Consider the following 25,397-nt stretch of genomic DNA (forward strand, 5'->3'; position numbering starts at 1 on the left):
TGTGGGCACCGTGATGAGGCAGTCTCGTCGGAGAGCAGCTCCCAAGCTTTGTCTGACTCCAGCTTGCTGTGTGAGCTCCAGCTTGCTCAGGTGAAAGGTGGAGGCAATAAATGAGGCGCTTTGATTCTGGGACTGGGGCCCCTCGCATGGTGACTGTAGCATGTGTCATGCTGCCTGCATGTACCTGAATGGCTGGTGCTTGTATGTGCACCCAGCCCTCCACCCTCTCACCCTCTTTGTCCTTTCATCTTGGTTTGGTCATCATTCCCTGAAGTAAACTTTGACTTTGGATCAACACCAAGGCATTGGGGTGACACATGTTAGAGCCCAAAGAGTATGGGATTCTTGGTCAGAAGACTTGGAACTGTTACCCTCGGTTCCAATTTCCTTATCTATAAAATGGGAATGGTCCAGTTTTGATCACTCGAAGTTATTAAGAGGAACAACTAACACAGTGTGAGCTCCCTGTGTAAGCCAGAACATTATGCTCAAATGTAAGAGCTTAATCTTGTGACTCTTGGTAGCTCAACTTTGAGTTCCTGTTTCCTAAAAGCCTGATCAGTGAAAGATCTTCCCGAGCCTATATTTTATCAACAGCATCTGAGAATGATCCACACACCAGACCCAACCTTCGCTGTGAAAGGGGATTTTCTGTATTTTAAGACACAAATCAGAAGGTCAAGCTTGTCTTACTGGACAGGCACTGAGTTTGGATTTGGGGTCTGTTGGCTTTGATTCTTCCTGTCTGATTAGGGGGCAAACAGCATTTCAGGCTGAGACAGAGACTCAGATGCCTACAAATGATGATGGACAACTCAGCATCTTTAATTTAGCTTCCCGGCGAGAGAAAGAAAGCTCATTCTGTGTGGTAATTTTTTTTTCTTTCTTAGATTCTGCCAGAAAAGTATGAGGAATTTTTACTCTTTGGAACATTTTTTGAAGCTACCATGATTGACCGGAAGATAGGAGATAAACCCATCAGCTTCGAAGTTTCTATTGGTAAGTGAGGACAAGTTCAGGGCTTAGTCCCTATTTCTTGGCTAAATTCTTCTTCTCCTCCTTCTTCTCCTTCCTCCTTCTTCTTCCTCCTCTTCTTCCTCCTCCTTCTTTTTACTTCTTCCCCCACCCTTCTTCTTCATACCAGGGATCAAACTCAGGACCTTGTGCTTCAAGGCAGGTGGCAGCACCACTGAGCTAAAACCCCAGCCCATTGGCTAAATCATTTAGTGCCCTGAGAGGGTAACACTGTAGTAGGGGTTGGGGTTTGTATCTGCATCCCAGAAAGAAATGAATGATTCCTTGTCTACCTGGGATCATTGTATAAGGAATAAACGTATCTCATTCCTTAAAAAAGATGAAGAGTATAGTTTTGGGTTCCGACATATTTGGATTACTAATCTTGGTTCCATTACCCTGGGCTCACTTATGTTTCTGGGTCTTAGTTTTTCATCTATCAAAAAGGAATAATAACTCCTCCTCACACATTTGTAGGGCTTCATAAGTTAACATATGCAGAATGCCACAATCCAATACATGCTGTCATTATAATTTCTAGCAACCTTCTTGGCCTATTGTGAAACTGGGAAAATCATTCGAAGGAGAAGCATTCCATCAAAAAGGTCCGGATTCACATTTAGGTAGCTTTTCTGTTAGAGGGCAGAAGAAAATGGGATGGGATCCAGTCTGTCTGAGCCATACAGCTGGAGGCCTGACATGGATCCCATGCCTCATGTCCACAGGGTGGAGGTACTTTGGGGAACACTTTACTGGTAAGCAGAGGGACCATTGGGTTGGCTCTTCGAAGAGAGACTCGGGGTACAGACTGAGAGAGATCTGAGAACCGGCTTCAGGCTTGAGGGCTAGAGCAGAGGAAAGGGCTCATGAGGCAGGTCTCCGGGGTGGCTCTGTCCAAGGAAGAACCAGCAGTAGACAGGAAGGTCTGCTTCTGGCCTGGGTTGTGCAAGGAGGCACGAGTCTGCATTCCGGCATGTCCCCCCCTGAACGCCTGTTCCCCCAGTATCCTATCCTCTAATGCTAACCTCCATACCTTCCACTCTCTCCTCTCAGGATATCTTCCCTTCTGTGGAGCCAACCAGCCATCTACTCTTCCGGGTCCTCGCCTCTCTCACTTCCATCTCTGTTTCCCTCAGACCACAGAGCTCTCCCTCCAGCCACTGTCTTCCCATTTGCCTCAATTCTCATCCCTGTTATTCTATTAAAACTCAAATCTCTGATTTTCCCACCTATCCTCCTTCTCTGCACTTACGCTGTGGCTCCATGATCGATTTCCCACAGATTCATGGTTTTAGCAGTAATGGATGTCAGGAGAGATCGGATAACCATCCCATTTACACAGCTGGAGAATGTCAGGAAGAAGACTAGAACAAATCTCCTCTTTCTAGAATGTCATGATGCCTCCCTCGGGTCCACTGTGGTGTAAATAATGGAAAAGAGAAGGAGAGAAGGAATTGGAATGAGACTAGGGAGAAACACTGCTGTGGACGTAGTAACACATTGAGGTTACCGATTCACCAACTATGTATCAAGACCTTCTGTGCCATGAGCAGTGGTGGGCAGTGGAGACATAAAAATTCAAAAGAGACCATTCCCATCCCCAAGAAGTATACAAACATTTGAGTAGATTATCTGAAAAGTGGCAGGGGGCTGATAGAAATGTGCATGTGATGCCAGGGTCCTCTTGTGTGAGGTGCCCGGAATCTGAGCTGGGAGGGTTCCTGTATGAGCCCCATGTTGATGGCATGCTCTCAGGAGATGGGTGTGAAAAGAGGAGCGGAGGACAGGTCTCCTGGGCAGGAAGACTAGCCACAGTTGGATCAGCGGGGAGCTCTGAGGTGTGAGGGGCACTACAGCTAGGTCCCATCTCGAGGCAAGGGGGCCAAACTTTTCTGTCCCTCCAGGCACCAGACAGGCTTTCCTTCCAGGCTCCAGGCACAGGCAGGGCCAGGGAGCTAGGGAAGGCGCTGTCTCATGAGCTGCCACAGGCATTTCTATAGCTGGGCATTGGGTACCCATTCCTAGCAAAGGGGTCTGGGTGAGGCATCAAGAGCATCTGCTACAGAGGTACAGAGTAGTGACACTGAGGCGAGGAAGGGGTCGGGGAGGCATGAGCAAGGGAGGAGGAGACCTCCCAAGGTAGGAGGCTCACAGCTTCACTGATCACAGCTTCACTGAAGCACAGTCGTCCAGCTCTACTCTAGCTCTCTGGAGCTCCTTGCCAAAGTGGTGACTGTTCCTCTTAGACTCTTTAAGCATTTGAAATCAGGCTGTAAAATGGAAAGCTCGATGGATGACATTCACCCTTGTGCAAAGATGTCTGTAGTCCAAAAGCTGCCCTATTTGCCCCCCATGTGCTTGTTCCCTCCCTCTTCCCTCTTCCCCTTCTCCCTCCTTCCCTCCCTCTTCCTCTTTCTTCTTTCCTCTCCAGCCTCCTCTTGCTGTTTTAAAGCATGATATTGTCTTTGAGAACTTAGCCAAGAAGTCTTCTCCTAGAGAAGAAATGTGGGGAAGACATTCATGATATTTTGTTGAATGAAAAATCCAGACATCTTAGTCACTCCCCATTGATGGACACAATACCTGACCCCCGCAAGTAGGAGCGCTTTACCTGGCTTGTATTTCCAGTGGATTTGGTCCCAAGCTGGCTGCTGCAAGGCAGAAACCCACCATGGAAGGGTCTGGAGGAGGAGCGCTGCTCATCCCATGGTGGCCAGGAGGCAATGGAGGGAGGAGCGGGGACAGGAGCACATTTTTGCAGGCCACACCCCCAGCCAGGCCCTCACAGCACATTCAGCTACTGGACTCACTAGGGGACTAATCCACAGGTGAGTACAGCGCCCCTGGGATCCAGTCCCCCTCCAGACGCAGGAGGCCTCTGGGGGACTTTCCTTGATCCAAACCCCAAGGTTCACCAGGTTACAAAATGACGAGTCTGTGATGACCCACTGCCACTGACTGGAAAGCTCTGAAAGATTTAAGATCTAAGATTAAGAGCTTAGGATTTAAGATCTAAGATTTTTTTTCAGCTTTAATTCAGTTTATTGGTACATTTTAGGGATACAGTACAGTTACATTCATTGTTGGGATCTTGTACCTCTACATGACAAGTCTTGATTCTCATTTTTTCCCCTTACCTCTGCCCTCCCTTCATCCCCTCCTCCCCTCCCCATCTACAAACACTTTATTTTCATCTTTTCATTCTCTCACATTTTTTTCTTTTCCCTTTTTACCCTTCCCCTACCCATCCCACCTTCCCTACACCTTTAGCTCCTTTCTTCCCATTTCTAAATGTCAGTAATCTTATTAGGATCTTATGTATTATTGCAGATTATTCACACCAGAGAAACTATTTGGTATTTACACATGTGTGCCTTATTTATTTCACTTAGGAGTATATCTTCAATATGTATCCATTTTCCTATGAATGAATCTATTTTCTCGTTCTTTATGGCTGAGTAATATTCCATTTTATAGAAAAACCACATCTTCTTTATCCAGTTTCCAACGGATGGGCAAATGGGCTGTTTCCAAGATTTAGCTATTACAAACTGTGCTGCTATAAACATGGGTGCACATACTTCTCTGTGATATGATTCTTTTAGTTCTCTTGGAAAGATACCCAGCAGAGGGATGGCTGGGTCAAATGGAACCTCCAGTCCAAGCTCTTTGAGGTATCTCCATATTGATTTCCATAGTGGTTGCACTAGTCTGCACTCCCACCAACAATGGAGGAGGGTTCCTTTCTCCCCACAACCCCACCAACATTTGTTATTGTGTGATTTCTTGATAGCAGCCATTCTTTGTGGGGTGAGGTGGAATCTCACTGTTGTTTTCATCTGCATCTCTCAAATGATCAGTGATGTGGAACATTTTTTCATATATTTACTTGCTGCTTTTACTTCTTTGTCTGAGAAATGTCTGTTCATTTTGGATGCCCATTTTTGAATCGGATCTTTATATTTGGGGGGGGCTGATTGTTTTGAGTTCTTTATATATTCTTGATAATAGTCCTTTGTCTGAGGAACAGCTGGTAAAAATTTTTTCCCACATTGTGGGATTGTCTCTTAGTTCTGCTGATGGTTTCTTTTGAAGTAGAGAAGCTTTTTAATAAGATGAGATCCCAGTTGTTGATTCTATCTGCTAGTTCCCGTGCTACTGAGGATTTGTTCATAAAGTCTTTTCCTATGCCAGTGTCTTCCAGAGTTCTGCCTAACTTACCTTCCAGCAAGTTTAATGTTTCTGTTTTAATATTTAGATAAGATCTAAGATTTAAGAATGATTATGACTAAGTTTTATGATTTCTAGCAACTCTTTTTTCTACTTGGCTCTGTTTTCTAATTTTTAATTTGTGTAGGTTTCACAAAATAGAGACTAAGAAGGATGGACACAATGACTCGCTGTCTTTGCCAGTCTAATTTCATGTCCCTGTTTGCTCTTCCCGCCTTCCTCTTGAGATCTTCCTGGGTTATGGGAGGGTGGCAACTCAGATCCCTTGTGCCAAGCGGATTCATTCTACCTGTTGATCCCAAGCCCCTCTCCGCTTGTGACCACCTCTGCAGGTAATTTTGGGAACCTGATCGATGGAGGGTCCCATCATGGGATTAAGAAGAAATCAGCAGATTCAGCGGAGGAAGACACCCTGCCACTGCTGCATGAAGGAGCAGGGGGCGCAGCTCCCGAGGTTCCCGTCTCCATGTCTTCCACCACGCACCCCGAGAAGCCTCTGGTGACAGAGGGGAACAGGTAGGACACGTGGCAGGTGAGAACAGATAGTGCTTCTGATCTAGCGCTGGGTCCAATTCCTGGGACAGCTGAATTCAGCTCTTCCCTCAAACTGGAAACATACATTTTTATTTCAATTATGGGAGAAACCTGCAAACGGGGGCTACACAGTGAGAACCGCTGTATTCAACCCTTAGCCACGCCACAGCTCTCCAAATGACACACACAGTGAGAAGTCATTTAACGGAAGAACAGTGTTGTGAATGTGATTATATCCACGCCCCTTTTACTCTGTACTTCTAACACATAACAAAGGAGGAAGATGAGAATGTAAAATTTCAACACCAGCCACAGAAAAGCTGATGTCCCAGAGGGTGAGACAGGACTTAAGAAATGGTGGGAGAGTGGGAAAAAGTAGAGATCAGTAAGTTAAAATAATCTTAGCTGTTTTTCCTCTCAGTTTTGATAATGTCCTACATTTTCCAACTCTGCATCTCCCAAGGATCACATTCCCCCTCCGTGGGTCTTCGGGGGTGGCATCTCTTTTGGACAAGCTCGCAGCCACCCTTGGAGTTCCTCCTCCCTTTGAGGTGAAAGAATCTCAAACTTCCTGCCCTTTACTCCATCGTTATCAGTGAGCGGATCCTATGCCTGGCTCTGCAAAGCTGGGAGAACTTCTGAGATGACTCGGGTATTTTGCATCCAAAATCACCCCTGCTTTGCTGGAGCTGCCCATTACTGACTCTGGTGGGTTCTCAGAGGCTACAGTCTGGAAGGGCTAGGAGGGCTGAGCCGTGTCAAGGCACCCCTGGCCGGACCCCGTATAAGTACTGGCTGACAGGCTCAAGAAGACTGAAGTAAGTCATGCTGGAGTTTTCAGTGCTGCTGGGCTTTCTTTATATTTCTCGGTCACTGTATTGAGACTCTGCTTGCAGCAGAAACCCATGGAAGCAGTAGCTGAAATGAAAGACTCTTTATCTATAATAGACCCTCACATACATGTGCAACTTATTTGTCAATTGCACTCAATAAAATGCCGCCATCTGCATATCCTGGGCTTCTTGGGTTTACAGTGCATGTGCATTCACACGCAGTCTGTGTGTGCAGGGCTGAGGTTGGAGCAGCAGCAAATAAGGGCAGATCATCAGTACATCTCAGGACTCCGGGCCTACCCTGGCTGGCCCTGTGTCAGAGCAGCTACTTACCTGCAGCCTCCTCTTTCCATGGCAAGAGGCGCCCTCCCATCTGCTGCCTTCCACCTGCACTGGCTGTAGTTTGCTTATGAAGCCACAGTCTCCTGGTCCATGTGGAAGCAGCCCCAGGACTGGAGACAAAGGCCCTGAACAGCAGTAGCACAAAAATGATCCCAACTAAGGAGCCTTGAACAGGGTATAACACCGGGTAGTTGCTGGATGCTCAGTGTGGTAATTTAAACAGATAAAGGAAATCGAACAGTCTGGTCTCTAATCTGTTATCATTGCTCTCCTGCTGTAATGGGAATGGCAGTTTCTGCCAAGGACCTACTTGGCTTCTTTTCTGAATAAACACCTGCTGCTTTATTTTCTACAGAATAGGCCAGGGGTCCTTTGCTAATTCTATTGTCTGCTTCAGAAGAAATCTGGGTTAAGAGCTACAAAGAGCAGCCATCCACTCTTTCAGGCTGACGCTGTCTTTGTGGAATTGAAGTAAAGCTGGTTCTCTGTCCTCCTTTCTCTCTCTCTGCCTCACTACCATAGGGCATTGCTTCGAACACTGTCCACACCATCACAGCAGCACTTCTCTTCACACAGTCCCAGGTCTCGGTGAGAGAGCTGCAAGGGCTGTGGGGAAAAACTAGTCAAGAAATTAGCCATCATGCCGGGCGTGGTGGCGCATGCCTGTGATCCCAGCACTCGGGAGGCTGAGGCAGGAGGATCACTGTGAGTTCGAGGACCAGCCTGGGCTGCATAGTGAGTTCCAGGTCAGTCTCAACTACATAGTGAGACCCTGTCTCAAAAAAAAAAAAAAAATTAGCCATCATTAGACAGGGACTTCTACACTTCCTCCCCACTCATCTGCTTCTCTGGGAATCAGATCTACATATGAGTCCCTTCTTTTCTGCCTTCCATCTTACTTGTAAGCTGTTGCTTTCTCATCAGCATTTAAGCAGATCCAGCTGCCACCCTCCAATGTTCTCTGGGCCTCCATGTCTACTCCTTTTAACCACTGTGCTGTCCCTCTGTTCCTTAGCCGAGCAAGTCACCTACATGATTAGTACCAATGCCTAGCAACAGTTAGTACTGGATGGATGGATGGACAGAAGGACAGATGGATGAGTGGGTAGATACCAAGGCATAGAATACTTAATATTAGTTTGGGGCATTTGCCTTTATGCTCATTAATAATATTTTTACATTTTCTAGCAATTTCGCTTTACAAAATGCATCGTCATCTGTTGTCTTCATTGATCCTTACACGTGCCTGGAATATAGGTGCTAAAGCAAGTTAATTTTCCTCCCTTCTTACTGCTCTTGATTCAAAACCTCTTTGAAGAAGCCTTGCCTGATAAATCCTGCCCTCTGGCGATCATTTCTAAACTTTGCCCCAAGGCTGATGGTGGTTGTTGATAGTTCTCATTACAGCTGTATAACTCTTCATTGCCTATTGTCCATGGGTCCCCAGTTATAGACTAAGGATAATGTTAAGAGTTTGATAGGTTTGTTTACACTCCTCTGCTGCCTCAAGGGAGCACAAAAAACAGGAACATGTGGCTGGAGTTGCCTGAAAAACACCAGCCTCCTGCTAACTTCCTGACCTAATGTACCTTCACAGGAATTACAATTATTTGCCGTTTGAGGCCAAGAAGCCCTGCATCTCCTTCATCAGTTCCTGGGGAGATCAGACCTTCAGGCTGCACTGGTCTAACATGCTGGAGAGGATGGCAGACCTCTTGGTAGGTGACTCTGATGGGTGCTGGACTTCACAGATGAAACTGGGGACAAAAGGCAGAGTTTTTCTACCCAGTGGAGGGTCTCCATCACAGCTTAAATACCACCGAATTGAGCTGCTGTCTTGTGGGAACACACATTTCCTGCCATGTGGACCCAGGGGAATGAGAATAGATTTTGCAAAATCCCTAGACTTTAAGTTGAACTATCTGAATTCAAATCCTTTCTCTGCTTTTCTCTGTTATGGGATCTAACAATAGGCTGATTTCTTAATCTCCAAGGGATAGGGAGCTAAACACATTCTGACAGAATCGCTAAGTCCTGGCTTCAGCCGATACTTTTCTCCTATTTCCCATCTGTCTTCCCACCCCATCTGTCAAGAGGAGCATCCGTGCTTACTGCCCTCTCACCTCACTGAATGACCCTTGCCTTGGCCCTCCCACTCCATCAAAGCCTTTCCGAAGGAGAGAACATATTTCTACTTCCCATTTGCTCAGCACTCCAGCTGTTCACAGTGGCGTATTATCCCCGGCTGTGGGATTCCAGGCATCCTGGACCTAGACTCTGAGAGCACCAGAGAGGCCTGGCCGTGGTCAGGCCTGGTGGAGGTGCAGGCTCTCTTTGCAAGGCTAGTCTTGCTTCTCCTTCAAACAGAACAGAGAGGCTAGTTTGGGGTATTGACAAAACAAATCAGATTTGTTTCCTGGAGACCATCAGAGCTTTTAGCACTCCTCTCTAATTCCCACCTCAGTGTTAGGGCCCTTTCAACCATGGCTGACTTGCGATTGGAGTTCGCATGCCATACAACGCTGTGGGTGAGTGCTGTCCTTACTTTATTTTACAGAGGAGGAAGTGGGGCACAAGAGGTAAGCAGCAGAACCTGGATTTGAACCCAGAAAGTATTATCCCAGTTCCCAAATCTTTAGTGCTCTGTGATGCTTCCTGTTCTTCTAGTGAAGGGAGAAAAGGGGGAATATATGTCCCAGGCACCAGACTCTGGCGTATAATAGAAGAAAGGGTTTTGTAGATTCTAGCAGAGCAGTGGCAGTCTGTACATTTGCCCTTGGGTACCTTTTCACCAGGCTCCTGGAGAGAGTTCTAGAATTTAAGCCTCAAAGGAAAAGTGGAGTTTTTAAAATTAGAAATTTATAGTCATTGCCACATACAACCCACCATCCCGAAATTCATAAAATCACATAAATGGACAGCTTTTAATTTCAGAGGCTATTCAACGCGGTTATATCACTATGTGACAAAGTGACTCAAGCATAGCTTTTGACTTTTTGATAATTGTATCTAATTTAACCTCTCAGAGACCTCTGCAGTACGTTCTGATCTCCTGCTTAGTGCTATGGTACAAGGCTGAGAAAAAAGTAAAACACAGAACTAAAAAGACAAAGAAACTGGGGAACCAGGATGGCCAACGCTGCTCATTCAGCAAAGGCCTTGGTCAGTCTGAGCCACTGATTTTTATTGGTAATCAATTGGGGTAAAGGTGAACTATGTGCTAGCGGGGAGTTCTGTGTGAGGGAGGACATGAGGCCATGTGGTTACTATGGATACAAACGCAAGGACAAGACAAAGTATTCTCACATTAGGAACAAAATAGACAAAATGTACCATTGTAATTAGAACATTGTCCTTTTAGTTAAGAAAGTTTTAATTGTGAGAACAGAATTTGGGCAAGTTACTCTGGCCTTGGCATGTAGGCTTCGGCCAGACTCTCTTCCATAAACAGTCACCTGTGGGGCTAGTGTTTCACAGCCTGCACTGCTTACAACCTGCTTTGGGCATAATCAGTACTGCATTGGCCTACATCAGTCTGCATCGTTAGATTTCCCCCACAGAGTACACACTAAACAAAAAGCTCCCAATTAGGGAGCACATCTGTGGCAGAAACAGTGAGTTGTTTGAGCAGTGCAGGCGGAGGCGTGTTTCTGGAGTGATTCTGCCTAAGAAAAGGAAGGCACAAAGTTAGGGTGCAGTAGTACTTTTAGTCCAAGCACATTAGCTCTTCTTTTATTTCTAAAACAACAGCAACAAAAAACCCAGCCACATATTCTGGGATGTTCAGTCAACACCTCCTTAACAGGTCTAATTCCCTCTGCCTGCGGTCTGTTTTCAGGAAGAAGGTGTAGAAGAAGTGAGAGAACTGATCAAGCTTTCCGAGGAGGCACCAGAAGAGAAAATGAAGGCTGTGCTGGGTGACTTTAGCCATCAAAGCAGGTTCGGCAGATGCAAAGCTGAGCTTGGTAGAACCAGCTCTGATTACCTTTGGGAAATAGCCTACTCCACATGTATTCAGATGGGAATTTTGTAGCATTTCATCCTTCTTTATTTTTTTCAGTGACTCGGCTGGCACTTGTGGGTAACTTCTGCTTCTGGATGTTTGAAGAACTAAAGCATAAACCAAAGGGGAGAAATAAAAAAGACAGACTGAGTGCAGAATGTCTCTATGAAATAAGCAAAATTCCCATAGGTTTAGTATGATGCTCTGCTTTTGGTAGATACTCAGCAACCATTTGATAATTGGATGGGTAAATACTATCGTACATGACTTCATTGAATTATTGACAATTTTTTTTTTTTTTTTTTTTTTTTTTGTCCTGGGGATCAAACTCGCGTCCTTGCGCTTGCAAGGCAGGCGGTAGAACCACTGAGCTAAATCTCCAGCTAACTGAATTTTTCATACAGCACATTAATAAGTGCGCTTAATAACTCTTACTCTAGGTGTTAGACAATATTAGAAAGGATCAAAAATTTAGTTGTCTGTGACACAACTTTCATTATCTCATGGTCTCTATGTGTCAGGAATCCAGGAGGACTCAGTTGGGTCCTCTTCCTGGGTGCCAATTCAAAGTCATCACCAGGGAAGGCTCAGCTGGAAGGGTCACTCCCAAGGTCACTCACGTGGTTACTTTTGGAGTTCAGCTCTTCATGGGCACTGCACTGAGGGCCCTAGCTCCACTGTGCAACAGTTTTCTCATCAGGTGAGCCGGAAACGGACAGAAAGCAGGATGCAACTGAAAGGGTCATCGCATCAGTTTTGGTGAATCCTGTTAGGAGCAAGGCTCATGCAGGGGAGGAAATCACTGGGTGGCACCAATTTCAGAGGTGGGGCTCACCGGGGACCATATGATGGGATGCCTACGCCGTATGAAAACAACATGGACCAACTCCTGATGTAATTATGTCAAGACTTGAGCAAAAATGAGAATTTCCCTAAATGGAATTAACAGAAAGGGAATAGAAATTAATTTGATGAAAGGCAAAACCCATAGACAGGCTGTAGCTAAGCCTGGTATCCTGCTTTGCAATCTGTGTTTCCTAATTTCTCAAACAGCTAGCTGTTTTTCCGTTACGGAATAGAAGGAAGAAGGCAAAGAAATAAATAGTTTTCAGTACTTCAGATTTTACCAGCACAAGTCAGCTTGGCACTGATGGAGACGCCTCAGGGTGCTGAGTGCATGGCCTCCAGTCTCTCACACGAGGGGCGGTTGACCGCTGCTTCCTCTCTGGCTCTTTAGTGCATCTCAGGAGTGTGCCGCCTCTTGGTCGTTTCTTTTTCTTTGTGGTATTTTACTTTTATTACTCCACATTTTTAGTACATATGGATCACATTCCTCCTGGGGAGCTGGTCTGTGTACAGGACACATCTTCATTCTTTTTTCATCCTCTTCCCTTCCCTCCTCCCAAAGTATAAGTAATTAAAGCACAAAATAAAAGATAGCTAATAGGAAACAAGAAGAGGGAGCTTTTTTCAAAAGGAAAGGGACCAGAAAAGAAGGGAGGAAGAAATACATATTTAGCTTTTTCTCTCTTTACTTCCTTTTCATTTTTTACCGTGAAAGCCATATATATTAGTGCTACTGCTGTTGTGAGCTAAGCTCTACCTACAATTCCCTTGGAGCATCTTTTAAAAGCTATGTAATCTTCTATTTTTAGAAACTGATTGCAAGCAAATTAATAGCTCAATAACTTTTTATATTTGAGGACTACTTGAAGGTGATAATTAATTGTTCCCCTTTCTCTTCAAGTTTCTAACCAACTGAAAAAATACTCATGGGAGTCTGACAAAGATCAAACAGTTTTATATTTGGCAAGTTTAGGCTTGAGAAAGCAGCTGGGCCCAGAGGTCCGTCGGATCTTCTGCTCCCCACCCATGGTATCTGGTGGAGCAGCTGCAGTGTTGGGGGTCTCACCCAGCAGGACAAGCGACAGATCACCCATCAGTGACAAAGCTGTCCACAGCCAGTGCTCAGGTCGGGTCGGGAAGACGGGGAAGGAGAAGTGGGTGCTATATCACCACCTCTGCTCTGATGAGAAACAGACTCCTTCTCCCACCGAGGACAGAGATCGCCCACGCCTGCTAAGACCGCAGGGCTGTTCTTCCCTGGGGGTGGAATGGGATTCTTCCAGCCTCTGAAAGAGGTGGGAAAGGGGCAAGGAGACTCCCACTTCAAAGTAGAATGCTTTTCATGCTTCTAAAAAATTAAGGTAAAATGCAGCTTCACTCAGAATCCCTTTGTGTTTCCTTTATAAGTGCCTTTCATCATAGAAGGACCACAAGTTCATTGTAAAAAAACACACAAAGAAAGACCAAAATGTGTGAAGAAGTATTCTCAATTCCTTCTCCCACCCCACTTTCCAGAGTGGAGATGGAGCTGTCCTTCCGGACACTGGTGTGTGAGTACATGGACAAGCGCACGCCCTCAGAGACACACTCATCAAAACAGCCCATTGTATCACAGAGCGTATCGCGCATTTTGCTCAGCAGGCTGCCTTTCATTCATCAGTGTGCCTTGGGGACCCTCCCACCACGGCACTCACAGTCGTCCTCAGGATTTGCTTGCCCAGGTGCATCATGGCACCTTTAACCAGTCCCGATGATAGCAAGTTGTTCCTGTTTATTCCGGTGCTCTAAAAAGCGCTTCAGTAAAGGTCCTGTGTAAACATGTTCTTGTCAGATTGCTCAGCTGGATGTGAAGGGTAGGATTTCTCGTGTACTTATTTATTTATTTTCCCATTAAGTTTATGGGTGCAGTTTAGGTATACAGTACAATTATGTGCATCATTGGGATCTCCGACCTTTATATGATGGATCTTGGTTCTTGTTTTTCTCCATTCCCCTGCCTTCCCTGGTATAGTTATTGGTCAGAGTCTATGTACATTTAAATGTAAATAGTGCTTCCAAGTGGTTTTTAGAACGCTGTGCTAATTTCTACTCTTGTTCATTAGCATATGCTCTCCTACACTCTCCTCCACCTTCACCAACCTATTCATTTTTAGGTGAAATGGCACTGATTTTTATTTGCACTTAAATTATCACTAATGAGGACAATATCTTATTTTTTTGTTATTTTTGCCACTGACATTCTTCTTGAATTTCATAACCTTTCCATTCATAACCTTTCTATTTCTCTACTGAACGTGTTTCTAACTTCACTGCCAAAAAATGTTTTACTCAGAAAGATTGGGACACATCTCAGTATTGAGTCAAAAATGTTTGATTTATGTACAACTTTCCAGGAAAAGTTTAGTTTTTTACATTTGTAAGACAAAAACCACATTTTGTGTGTGTGTGTGTGTGTGTGTGTGTGTGTGTGTGTGCTTGTTTTAAATTCTTGATAGTAATCACAATGGATATATTCTGCAAGGAAATAGCAAATACTCATTTCCCAGAGCTGATGTGGGTCCAGGTCTCATTTGATCTCCTAGCAAAGCCAATGCATCATTACTGAATTCTGAACTTAAAATCCCCTTTCTGTGGTTCCATTAGCTTTCTGTTATATTGCAGAAAGTATATTTGCAAATTCCTGGAACCATATAAATGAATTTTCACCAAGAAGCTTTGAAATTGTTTCTCTTCTCTTACAGTGCCTTTATCTCTGAAGCAGAAAAGAAGCCCAAGACACTGAACCAAACCACTCTAGATAAGAAGCGACTCATTCTCTGCCGGCAGGAGCTGGTATGTGGGAGAAACTATTCCTACTCTGAAGAGTCAAAACATGTGCTTTAAAAACAAACCCCACAGAGGAAGCATAGGTCACAGGCCAGACAAGGCCAAGGTTTAAAGGACATGGATTTGTGTGCTGAGAGACAGGAGAGGGGACAGTTGGAAGGGACTAGAATTTGTCAAAGGTTTATAGGGGAGAGCATGAATCCTCCAGGGCCTGCTTCCTTGGGATGGATGCCCCTTGCTTGTGTCCTCAACATTGGTATTTTGTTAAAGTCTGTGGACTTGCTTGGCTGTCTGCCCTGCAAACTGAGATGCCAGAAGACACAACTATCTCCCTGGCAGCCAGAGCCCCTTCCACCTGTTAAAAACTGTGCTCAAAGTCGTCAGTGCTGCTTGACGGGGCGCTGGTGCTGGTGCCGTGTCCTGCGTGGTGCCAGCAGGGGCAGTGGCCGGAATGTGCCAGGCCAAATCAGTAGCTGGACTGTCACCCCGAGACTTCCATTCCAGTCATGGCACCAGGGGCATTTTATGTGAGCCCATGATAATTCTGCAACAAAACATCATGTAGTATTTGATTTCCCTGGGGCCCTTTGGGCACCGACATGGCTGTCAGAATACTAAGTGATTTTTAAGTAGGTCACAGCTAGTTAATCAGAGGCCAGAGGCTGAAGTCCATGTATCCCAAGCCCGTCCTTCTTTCTGGAATATTCCTTTCTGTCCCCAGAACCCCGGGCAGAGGCTGCACCCCATCACCAGTGTCACTGGTGAGGGCTCCTGCCCTGGTTCTTCCCAGATCTGGCTGGGATGCGACTCTGCAGTGCCCTCCAGTGGGCTCTGTCTTCTCAGGACCCAGCACTCCTGACCTGAGCAAACCCCAATTCCAACATCTTTGTAGTGGCCTGGGTCAGTCTCTTCATCGCTAGATCAGTGTGTCCAGCCCCCTCCTTGAACTCAGCAGATCCTACGGAGCGCTGCTCACATCTCACCTTGTGTGGCATCCTGTACACCACCAAGGACTCTGCTCACTGCCCATACTGAGGTGTTGTGGAGAGGTACTGGGGCTTAAATCCAGAGCAATAACACTGAGATCCATATCCAGCCCTTTCTAAAATGTTCTTATTTTGAGACAGGGTCTTGCTAAGTCACTAAGTTGCCCAGGCTGGGCTCCAATTTGTGATCCTCCTGCCTCAGCCTCCCAGGGTATGGGGATTACAGGCCTATGCCCCTGTGCCCAGATCAGTGTAGACTCTTATCCCTCACCTTAAAAGCCAATTTGACCCCAGGTCCTGTTGATTTTGCCCCTTAAACACGCTGAAACTTACTCTACATCTTCATTCTCAGAGTTACTGGCCAGACAGCTGCTTGGCACCTCTGGCCTGGGCTTATTTCAGTAGCTGTCCTGCACGCCCTTTCCCGACCACAATCAGAATTGTTAAAGCATGCATCTGACTGTATCACTAGCGTGCTTGAAACAGTCTCTGGAGTCTCTCAGTGACTCGGAGCCTAAGTCCTGACTCCTTTCGCATGGTGTGGGGGACCGTTCACCACCCGCATCCCAGCCCTGTCCCCCTGCTGCCTCCTGTACATCGGGTCTGCATGCCCACCATTATGCTCTCCGCATGTGATGGCTCCCTCTGTCCTGGGGTGTGCTTTCACTTCTGATCATCTGAGGAATTCTAATCACCTATCAAGAGTCAGCTCCAGTCACAGCCTCCATGAAGCCGGCTCCCACCCTACAGGTCTCTAATTAAATATTTACATGCATAGTTCCATCTCACAAGTTGCTTGCCAAGGGGAAGGAGGCCTTCAGTCACCCCTCAGCTCATCCCCTAGAAGATCACAGTGTTCCAAAGGCTTCCTGTAGCCAGGCCTGTGCTAGGTGGGGACATGAGCGGAGAGAACTTGGTGCTTGTCCTTTAGGAATTTGGAGGGCAGCCGGCTCATTCTTCCACAGGCATTTGACACCTGCACTGTGCCCAGAATGTGCTGTGTCTCGGGTAGCTGACAATGTCTCTGCCACATGAGGTAAGGACAGGATGGAGGAGGTCCCTGCTCCATGGCAGTGGCAATAAACACACGAAAATTCTGTTATGATTGTGGGGGGAAATTTTTTAAAAGCCGCGGTGCTCGAGAAAACAGAACACCATGGTGGCATTCACGTTGGAGCCATGTGAGGAGTGTTTGACTAGGAGGAAGCACAGCACAGGATGGAGCCCTCTGGGCACCTCTAGGCCCTCCTGAGGACAGTGTGCAAGTGGGGAGCCGGGGCCAGTTCACACAGGGCCACTGGGAAGAGTCTGAGTTGTGTTTTTCCCTAAGCACATGAATGTGGGCCAAATAGATGAATCAGAACAGAAATTTTCCGATGTTCCCAGCACGGTGAGGATCCCAGGCAGGGAGGATGTGTGTTTGGGACAGAAGCACACTGGGCCTCTGGGGCAGGTACCTGAGTGTGATATCTGAGGACACACACTCCGAACGCAGCTGGGGGTCAGGTCCAGTGCTGCTCCTCAGAACTGTGTTACTTTGTGGTCCAAGCCTTAAAATGGAGAAGATTGTATCCACCTCTTAGGGCAGGGAAGATGGAGGACTAAAAAAAAAAAAGTGGCTGGAATATCACCAGACATTTCAGCTGCCAGTTTGTACTTGTTCTTAAGCATCAGAAAGTCTCAATTCAGGTCCTGGCTGGGGAAGTCCCATGGCCTTGAAAGCCTCTGATCTTCTGGGCCTCCCCTCTCATTTGGCCCAGGCTAGGCAGTACTCTGTCTCCACATCCCTGTGAAGTAGACGCCCACATAGGCCCTCAGGGCTCATTGAGAGCCCGCCAGCCCCTGGATGGCTTTCCACACAGAGGCAGTGTCCACTGTCCAGACTTCAAGAAAGGTCTACACTGACTCTGCTCTTGTTTTAGGAGGCGATGGCCAAGGAAGCCAAGGGGATCATTCAGCAGCAGAAGAAAAAGTTTTCCCTCGATGAAATGATCCAAGAAGCCCAAAATTTTGTGGGGAAAATCCGCTTTCTGGTTGATGAGGTAATCAAGCTGTTGCGATTAGACCAAATGTCGCCCCCGAGAGGAATGATGGGTGCAACATGGTTCCATGTTTCCCCAGGGCCTGCTGAGCTGGCAGGCACTACTGGCTTGGGGATGAGACAGGAGACTTTTTCAATTAAAATGTATGGCTTTATTGATTTTTATAAAGTCTGTCTATTCCCCCACATAAAAGCAAATAAAAAGCATTCTCCCTCTTAGACTCAAGAAAAATCAAAATAATCAATGTGATTACAGGAACTTTGATCAGCTTTCAGCTTTAAGAAGATTTAAACTTGCCCTGATTCAAAGGTCGCACAACATCTCATTTTACAGTTACTTGTACATAGTGGCTTCTAGAATGATACTTAAAGATCCTTTATATTTGCTTCTGTCAGGTATTGAAGCTCTTTCTTGAAGTCTAAAAATGTGTAGAAACTTCTTAAATCAGATTTTGCAGGGAAAGTTTCTGGGAGAAATAGAGATCTACTACTTCTGTCCTTGAAGGTGGTAACTGGTCCCTAAAATCTGTCATTCCCTGGAGGTACATTAAGGAGAGGGACAGGCAATCGGTAAACATGGGAATTGCAGTAAGAAGCCAAAAGGTCTGAACCAGGCCTTGAGCCATTAGGTCTGTGGCTGACTGACCCTGGGCCAGGAAAACCATTCGGTCTGTGCTGCCAGATAGAGAGGAGGGATGGGGCCCCCAATACCAGTTATAGTTCACAGCCACTGGTGAGCATGACAGCCCACTTCCAGCTCAGGAGCACCGAAGTCTGCTTTATAAACGGTGCCTCCTTTCTGCTTTGGGCTCTTTTGGCTCACAAGTGGGCATTTCAGCAGTCACAGGGCAATGGGAAGCTTGGTATGGATATCTGTATTTCTTATCTTGATTCGCACAACTTTAAATTCTGTTTTTCTGTGCACTGCAGTTGAGTTTGTCCTAACCAACTACCTAAGATGTAACTAGAATACTTGGCAGTTGTATTTTACATATAATGTTTCTTGTAGATTTGCTTTCCGTTTCTTAAGAGCAAGTGGCAAGCCATTTAAGGGCATTATGTATGTTTGGTTTCATCTTTTCCTTTGAGTCTTTTGGGAACGCTGCCGGCCTCTGAAGAGGTCTAGCACTGTGAAGCTGAGTGTTGTTACTGCTTTGGAAAAACAAGTCCATAGGGAGTTGTAGGAAATGTTCGTTCCGCAGATGGAGAGGAGGGTCATCAAAGACGCCAGGTCACGGGCCACGCGTGACAGCGAAGCCAGCGTGCATCCTGGCCTGTGGGAGTCACGGGCACTTCCGCTTCCGGTCTTGAGGAAGCTTCGCTAAATGCGTTTGGCTACCCAGATGTTGAAGGACCTGGGTGTTTTATAGCACAGAATAGTCTAGGGAAGAAGGAAGACTCCGGGATAGGAGGACTCTGAAGGTGCGTTTGTTATGCGCCATCCCATCTGGCCCTTCTCCCATCACACAGCCGCAGCACACCATCCCCGACGTCTTCGTCTGGATGCTGAGCAACAACAAGAGAGTGGCATACAGCCGCGTTGCCGCCAAGGACCTGCTCTACTCCCCTGTCCGGGAGCAGATGGGCAAACACTGTGGGAAGATCAAGACTCATTTCCTCAAAGTAAGTCTGCAGCATTTTTCACTGCAAGGTGATAAGTTCTATTTTTTCGTGGGTATCTAAGGTCTCTAGTGTGTGTGTCCATATCTCTGACGCTTCCCCAGGGCTTTAAAGACAGGAGGACAATGAGGACACCTGCCTCTCTTGATTGTATTGCAGGTAAAGAGAACGCCTTGGGCCAACGGTCTTTCCGACTCTCAGTTGTCATGTCACCGGATATATGCACATTTCTTTCTAATCTAATGTCTCTATCATAACATTGCTTTGATTTTATTTCTTTGATTACTGGTAAAAGTGAACATTTTCTATCAGTTCTTCACGAACTGTCCTCTTGTGTAATTAGTCCATGGTGCCTTTTCCTATGAGTTCTCTATATTTTTAGAGTGAACTTCATTAATATGTGTAATTTAATTAAAAAGAAAATTGTAAGAGAAACAGAACTCCAGTTCCGGATTCCGGATGACTTTATTTTTTTATTTTTTGGTTTTTTGAGACAAGGTCTTCCTTTGTAGTTGAGACTGGCCTTAAACTCACTATGTAGCCCAGTCTAGCCTCAAACTAATCCTCCTAACTCAGCCTCTTGAGTGCTGTGATCACATACATGCACCATCACACCTGGCATTCTGGTGACTTTAAATTGTAAAAATATGAAAGTCCTAGCCCAGTGTGGTGGAAGGCTGAGGCAGAAGATGGCAAGTTCAATCCCATCCTGGGCAACTTAGTGACTTAGTGAGACCCTGTCTCAAAATAAGAAATAAAAAAGGGGCCAGGGATGTAGCTCAGTGTGATGGCCCTGGGTTTGATCCGTAGTCCCACAATACATAATGATAGTCTTATCGATATGAGGGCCATGCATACTTCACCATGAGGAGGTCCCAGGTGCCCTATTACTGGGTCCTCCTAGACATGGTGTCTGGGCATTTTACCTCTACTGCAAACAAATTTCCATCCCAGGAAGTAGAAGAGTGGTGCAAGGCTGTGCCCTCCCCAGCAATGGGCAGCAAGGGTGGGATTCTGCTGATGAATGTTTCCTGACTCGTAGTACACTGTCCTGGCAGTCTCCTTTCTGGTTCCCTGCTGTAATATAATTACTCTTCTGCTGCGTAGCAGGAGGGTGGGAATGCTCAAGATCATGTACTGGGCGGAACGGGAAGAGAGCGATGCTTAGCTGGGGAGGGAAGACCTGATACGTGAGCGAGGCCTCCAGTGTTGGGGGCCACTGTGGAGTTGGTGAGGATGGAAGCAAGAGAGGAGGAGGGGAGAGGGGATGAGAAGGAAGAGGAGGGAGAGGAACGCAAGGGAGGGGAGGGGAAGAGAGGAGAGGTGAAGAGAGGAGAAAAGAGGGGAGGCAAGGGAAGAAACCAGGGGACGAAACCAGACCCCACGAAACACAGCAGGCCTTACAGGGAAGCTGCTCTCTAACGGAAACTCACATTGGCTTTGGCAATTGCTGGCCAGCTTCTCATGTAAATGTGGCAGCGGGCGCTAGATTAGTAGCTTCCAGGTGCTGTCGAACTTGAAGAGGCCACTGTCGTGTCGGCGTGGCTGTGACTGAGCTGAGACCCAGTGTGGGGCCGGGGTTTTGAGCACGGGCTTTGAGATCAGGTGACCCTGGACTGGATTGGAACCAGTTTGCCAGAGCTGCTGTGGTAGAACATTGTGCACTGACCAGTTTAGACCGCGGAAATTGATTTTTTTCCCCGTAATCCCAAAGGCTGGAAACCTAAGATCAACACGTTGCCAGGCCTTGCCTGCTCCAAAGGTGTCAGGGAGAGACACTCTCCAGGGGTTGCAGGTGTGGCTTTGGGTCCATGGAGTCACAGTGCCCTCTGACCAGTTAGGAGGCCCGAGGAGTCCTGTAGCCAGACGCAGTCAGCAAAGCTGTCCCCCAGAAGAGCTCCTTATATTTCCTGGTTCTTTGGGGCCCAGGCTGGGGACTGTGAATGTAGTCCCTTGGTATGTGCCAGCATGACAGCAATATTTGCACAGCGTTCTTTCTGCGTCTGCATGCCTGTCTTTTCGAGCTGACTTCCAGGCCCAGAACACAGAGTTATGTCACCCACAGTAATCACTCTGTAAACACTAGATGTGGACAGCTGGACTCCCAGCACTCCACAGAACATTGCTGTCACTGTGTGCCCCCTTCACACCAGTCAGTTGTGTATGAGGCTGCATGACAGTTTTTGTGAGGTATGTAAAATAATTCTTAAACTCACTTTTGCAAAACTGTAAATGAAAAAAAGGAAATTTTACCCGAGTTGTTCAACATGAATATCAGGATTTTCTTTAAATTTCTCCATTCAAGGAATGCCAGGCAGGCAAAACACATTTGTCTTAAAAATAACCAATTGTTACAAAAAGCCCCATGCTAAAAATATTAGAAAGTTACTGCCTCCCAAATATTTTGATGTATCCTGGCACTATTTAAACAAGAGCAAAGAACAGCTGTCAAATAAAGCCAGAGGAGAGACATAACTGGGAACAGACATTCTTCCTGTGTGTGTTACCTTTATCGATATGTCTGTAAACCCTGACTCCTCTTTATCTGTGTTGTCCTCTTGTCCCTGTGATTGCTTTGCACAGTAACTTTCTGCATCTTGCTGAATTCAATTATGCCTGAGTGATGGAACATCTTGACAAGATGATTCAGCAAAACCACTTTCATTCCCATTTTGATTGCCACCCCTGATTTTAACACTGCCTTCTTCTATGCCCCTTTCTCTTTCTGGAATTGGTAAATCTGAAAAATGCAAGGGTGAAACCAGGGAGCCCCAGTTTTCCCACAAAGTTTATTCTGTTGCCCAGCTGACTTTTGAATGGCTCCATGAATATCCCATGTCCAAAACCCGGAAGTTGCAGGTGTGGCTCTGGAAACGCTGGAGTTTCACGACGCCCACCAACCAGTCAGGAGGCCCAAGGGGTTCTGCAGCTGGGAAGCATCTGGACTCTTCAGACACGTGTCCGCCAAACCTATTCCCCCAGATGAGCTACTCACAACTTCAGGAAATGTCGGTTCTTTGGGGCCCAGTGTGGGGACAGTTAACATAGAAGGGACAAAGGCATATAATCTGTTGCCCCATGGCTAGGTATCAGCTGATCTGTGACTGTCATCAGAGGTTCCTGGTGCCTGGTTCCATGATCTTCCTTTTTCTCTAATTTAAGAACATTCATGTTGCTACTGAAAGCAGCAGAACAGAATTTGCAGAACCCTGCCCGATCCATTGTCCAGACAAGAAAATAATTATAACAATGTACTGATGAATAAAACTCATGAATCGCTAAGTTCTGATATTTCCCATTTAATATTTTCAGTCTGTGGGTGACTGAAACTGCAGATAAAACCAAAACTCCTGTGTTTGCACCTAGAAGAGAGGATGGAGGGGCTGGAGATGTAGCTCAGTTGCAGAGCACTGGCCTGGCAGGTGGAGATGTCCTCAGCATGAGAGAGGGAGCAGAGAAGATGGAGAGAGGAGAGAGGGGTTGGGGGAGGAGCCTGAGGAGAGGATGGAAGCTCCTGCAGCTGCCCTCTGCCCCCTTGCCTCTTGCTGTGCTCACTGTGAGCACCGGCTACCCCCCTTGTGATGTGTGAGCTCTTTAGGTCCCAGGCTGTCTCCGTACTGTGATGGGCCCCTGGCCCCATGCTCTCTGCAGAAGCTCCACAGCACTTGCAGTAGTGCTAAATTGAGTTGCTCCAAATCTGCCTATGGAACCCACAGAGCAAGACAGAAAGGCGAACAGTCACGCTTGATACAGAGTAAGAGGCTCACCACAGGGGCCCTGGGAATTGTCAGGCAGGTTCTGGCTGTCCCAATAGAATTCTGTGATCCTCCACAGAAGACAAGTGGTGCAGAAGGAAGGAGAGATGACTGATAGGCAAGTCTGAAGAGGCACTTGGAAGAGTCAACAAAGGCTGGAGAAGGAGCGAGTCTTAAGGGCCGCAAGCTCCTCGCAGAATAGAGGTCTTGCCAGCATCCTGAGCACAGCCAGCCTCAGGCCTGGACTCTGTGGGTGGGGCAGGGAGTCCTCTAAAGTGGCTGCTGAGAAACAAGGGGTCACATCTGCCTTGGCAGCACCCTAAGATCTGGGTCCCTAGAGTACACGCACCACCCCACACACGCGCGCGCGCGGGAATGAAAATGTGTGCGCGCACTCACCACGCCCACATACAGACTCAGAAGGAAAAATCAGACACACCCACAAATCTGCACATTCTACAGAGAAGCAGGGTGGACAGGGAACCAGATGTCACACAGAGGAGGAGGGGCAAGGGCAATGCCGGAGTCTGGCCAAGCAGATAGGGTGCAGGAGGGCAGCGTCCTTCAAGCACTTAGAGTCCCGACCTGGGGAAGGACATGGAGATATTCCAAGTGAAGCAGAGAGCTGGGATTTGGTGGTCTCAGCTCAGTATGATGAAGAAGAAGGCTCTGGGGTTCAGAGGCAGGAGATCTGGAATCTTCTCTTCCAGGTGGGAGTCACGGCCCTGTCAGATAAACACTGGGGGATCTTGGACAATTTGCTTGATCTCGCTGAGCCTGAGTCCCCTTGTCTACAGAATGAGGGCAGGAAACATACCCACTGTTAGGTTCATCTGACCCAGGGCTTGGCATTGCTCCTCAGGTGCGGGTTAAGCCTCGGGCCTTCGAGGAGCCTGGATCCTCCTCTGAAGTTGTGCGCTGTGGCGATTGCGGCCATTTCTCTCGTTGAGGCTCTGAACAGACCTGTATGTTTGTCAAGCAGCCACCCTGTCCCTTTCCTCAGCTGCCTGGGAAACGTCCGGCCGGGTGGTCGGTGCAGGCCAAAGTGGATTTGTACCTGTGGCTGGGCTCCACCAGATTCTCCAGCACCATGCTGAGCAACCTGCCTGAGGGCTATGAAACAGAAATGCTCTCCAAAGCAGCTGGCGCTAACCAGCCTCCATCCAACCTGCTCTACCAAGGTACAGTGCCCACTGGGCATTGGGGTTCATCGGGGGTCTCTGGGGGGCTTGTGTGGAATCAAGGACAGCTGAGTTGTCAGGACTTTATTTTAGGTCGACTTCTTTACCTTCTTTATTACAGTTTGTAAGTGTTCCTTCTTAGCTTCAGATGTTCCACTAAAAGTGTAAAGTGAAGTTTCTAAACACATCTGGAATAAACAGGCTTTCCTGTTGATGGAGAGAAACCTATTTGAGTTTCTTTGTAGGCAGACTCACTATGGAGGTTGGGTTTGTATTTTAGCATCACTGAGTTCTGCTGCCGGTGTGGCCTGTGGCCTTGAGGCGGGCTTTCCTTTGAACGTGGCATGGAGGTTTTCACCTATTCCATGTTAGTAGTGATCTGCTGGAGATGGTACTGGTGATGTCACTCATGTTTATTCAGCTCAGTTCTTCGCTGGGTTTACACAGTCAGCGTACTTGACAGAATCCTTTTGTTTTTTCCATATAGTTATTTTTATGAACATCACCATGCTTACATTTTCATACAATTTTGAATTTTTTTATAAATATTAAAGCCTTACAGGTTCATTTTGTTTTCTGTTTCTGGGTGGCTTTAATTTGCTTGGGTTTTGTTGCTGAGTTCAGGTTCAGCAGATCACAGTTTTATCTACACTTCTGCTGAGGCTGAGTTTTGAACATAGTCAATGGTGGAAATCCTGGGGAGTGGTCTACACACCCACCTCTCCTCATGTACAGAGCTCCTCAGATGCAGATTAACCTTGACACCAGTGGAATCTAAGTGAATGTTAGGGGGACAGGTTGATGCATAATGGACCAAGCATAGTGCCCTGTTCCTTATATATAAGATCTTATTTGTTCCTTACATCATCCTTGGTAGGTTTCTTTATTTTATAAATGGAGAGAGTATACTTCAGAGATGCTTCAAAATTGCCTAAGATCACACAATATCTTAGTCGCTTTCTTGTGGATGGGACAAAGTACCCAAAAACCCAAAACTTAAAGGAGGAGAGGTTTATTTGGGCTTGAGGCTTTTAGAGGCTGCAGTTTGTAATCAGCTGGCTCCAAGACAGAAAGAAAGACCTGGCAGAAGGGACTGGGTGGAGGAAAGCACCTCACATCATGGAGGCTAGGAAGCAGGGGAGAAGGAGGAGCTGGGGAGTGACCCGCCTCTTCTCATCAGGCCCCG

General features: G+C 46.7%; 1 protein-coding gene across 5 annotated transcripts in view; it reads left to right on the top strand.

The window, feature by feature from the left end:
- The window catches only part of Fer1l6 (fer-1 like family member 6), a 123,369-nt gene that overhangs the window by 34,713 nt on the left and 63,259 nt on the right, over positions 1–25,397 (top strand). For all 5 annotated transcript variants that reach the window (XM_010611236.3, XM_019205589.1, XM_010611239.3 and 2 more), the window contains 8 exons: positions 891–999; positions 5,577–5,760; positions 8,551–8,671; positions 10,792–10,892; positions 14,544–14,634; positions 17,537–17,656; positions 19,126–19,278; positions 24,034–24,211. In XM_010611236.3, the coding sequence (XP_010609538.1) occupies positions 891–999; positions 5,577–5,760; positions 8,551–8,671; positions 10,792–10,892; positions 14,544–14,634; positions 17,537–17,656; positions 19,126–19,278; positions 24,034–24,211 (1,057 nt within the window). The remainder of the gene's footprint in view (positions 1–890; positions 1,000–5,576; positions 5,761–8,550; positions 8,672–10,791; positions 10,893–14,543; positions 14,635–17,536; positions 17,657–19,125; positions 19,279–24,033; positions 24,212–25,397) is intronic.

Source organism: Fukomys damarensis, unplaced genomic scaffold, assembly GCF_012274545.1.
Source record: "Fukomys damarensis isolate Sample0158 unplaced genomic scaffold, DMR_v1.0_HiC HiC_scaffold_5, whole genome shotgun sequence".
Lineage (NCBI taxonomy): Eukaryota > Metazoa > Chordata > Mammalia > Rodentia > Bathyergidae > Fukomys > Fukomys damarensis.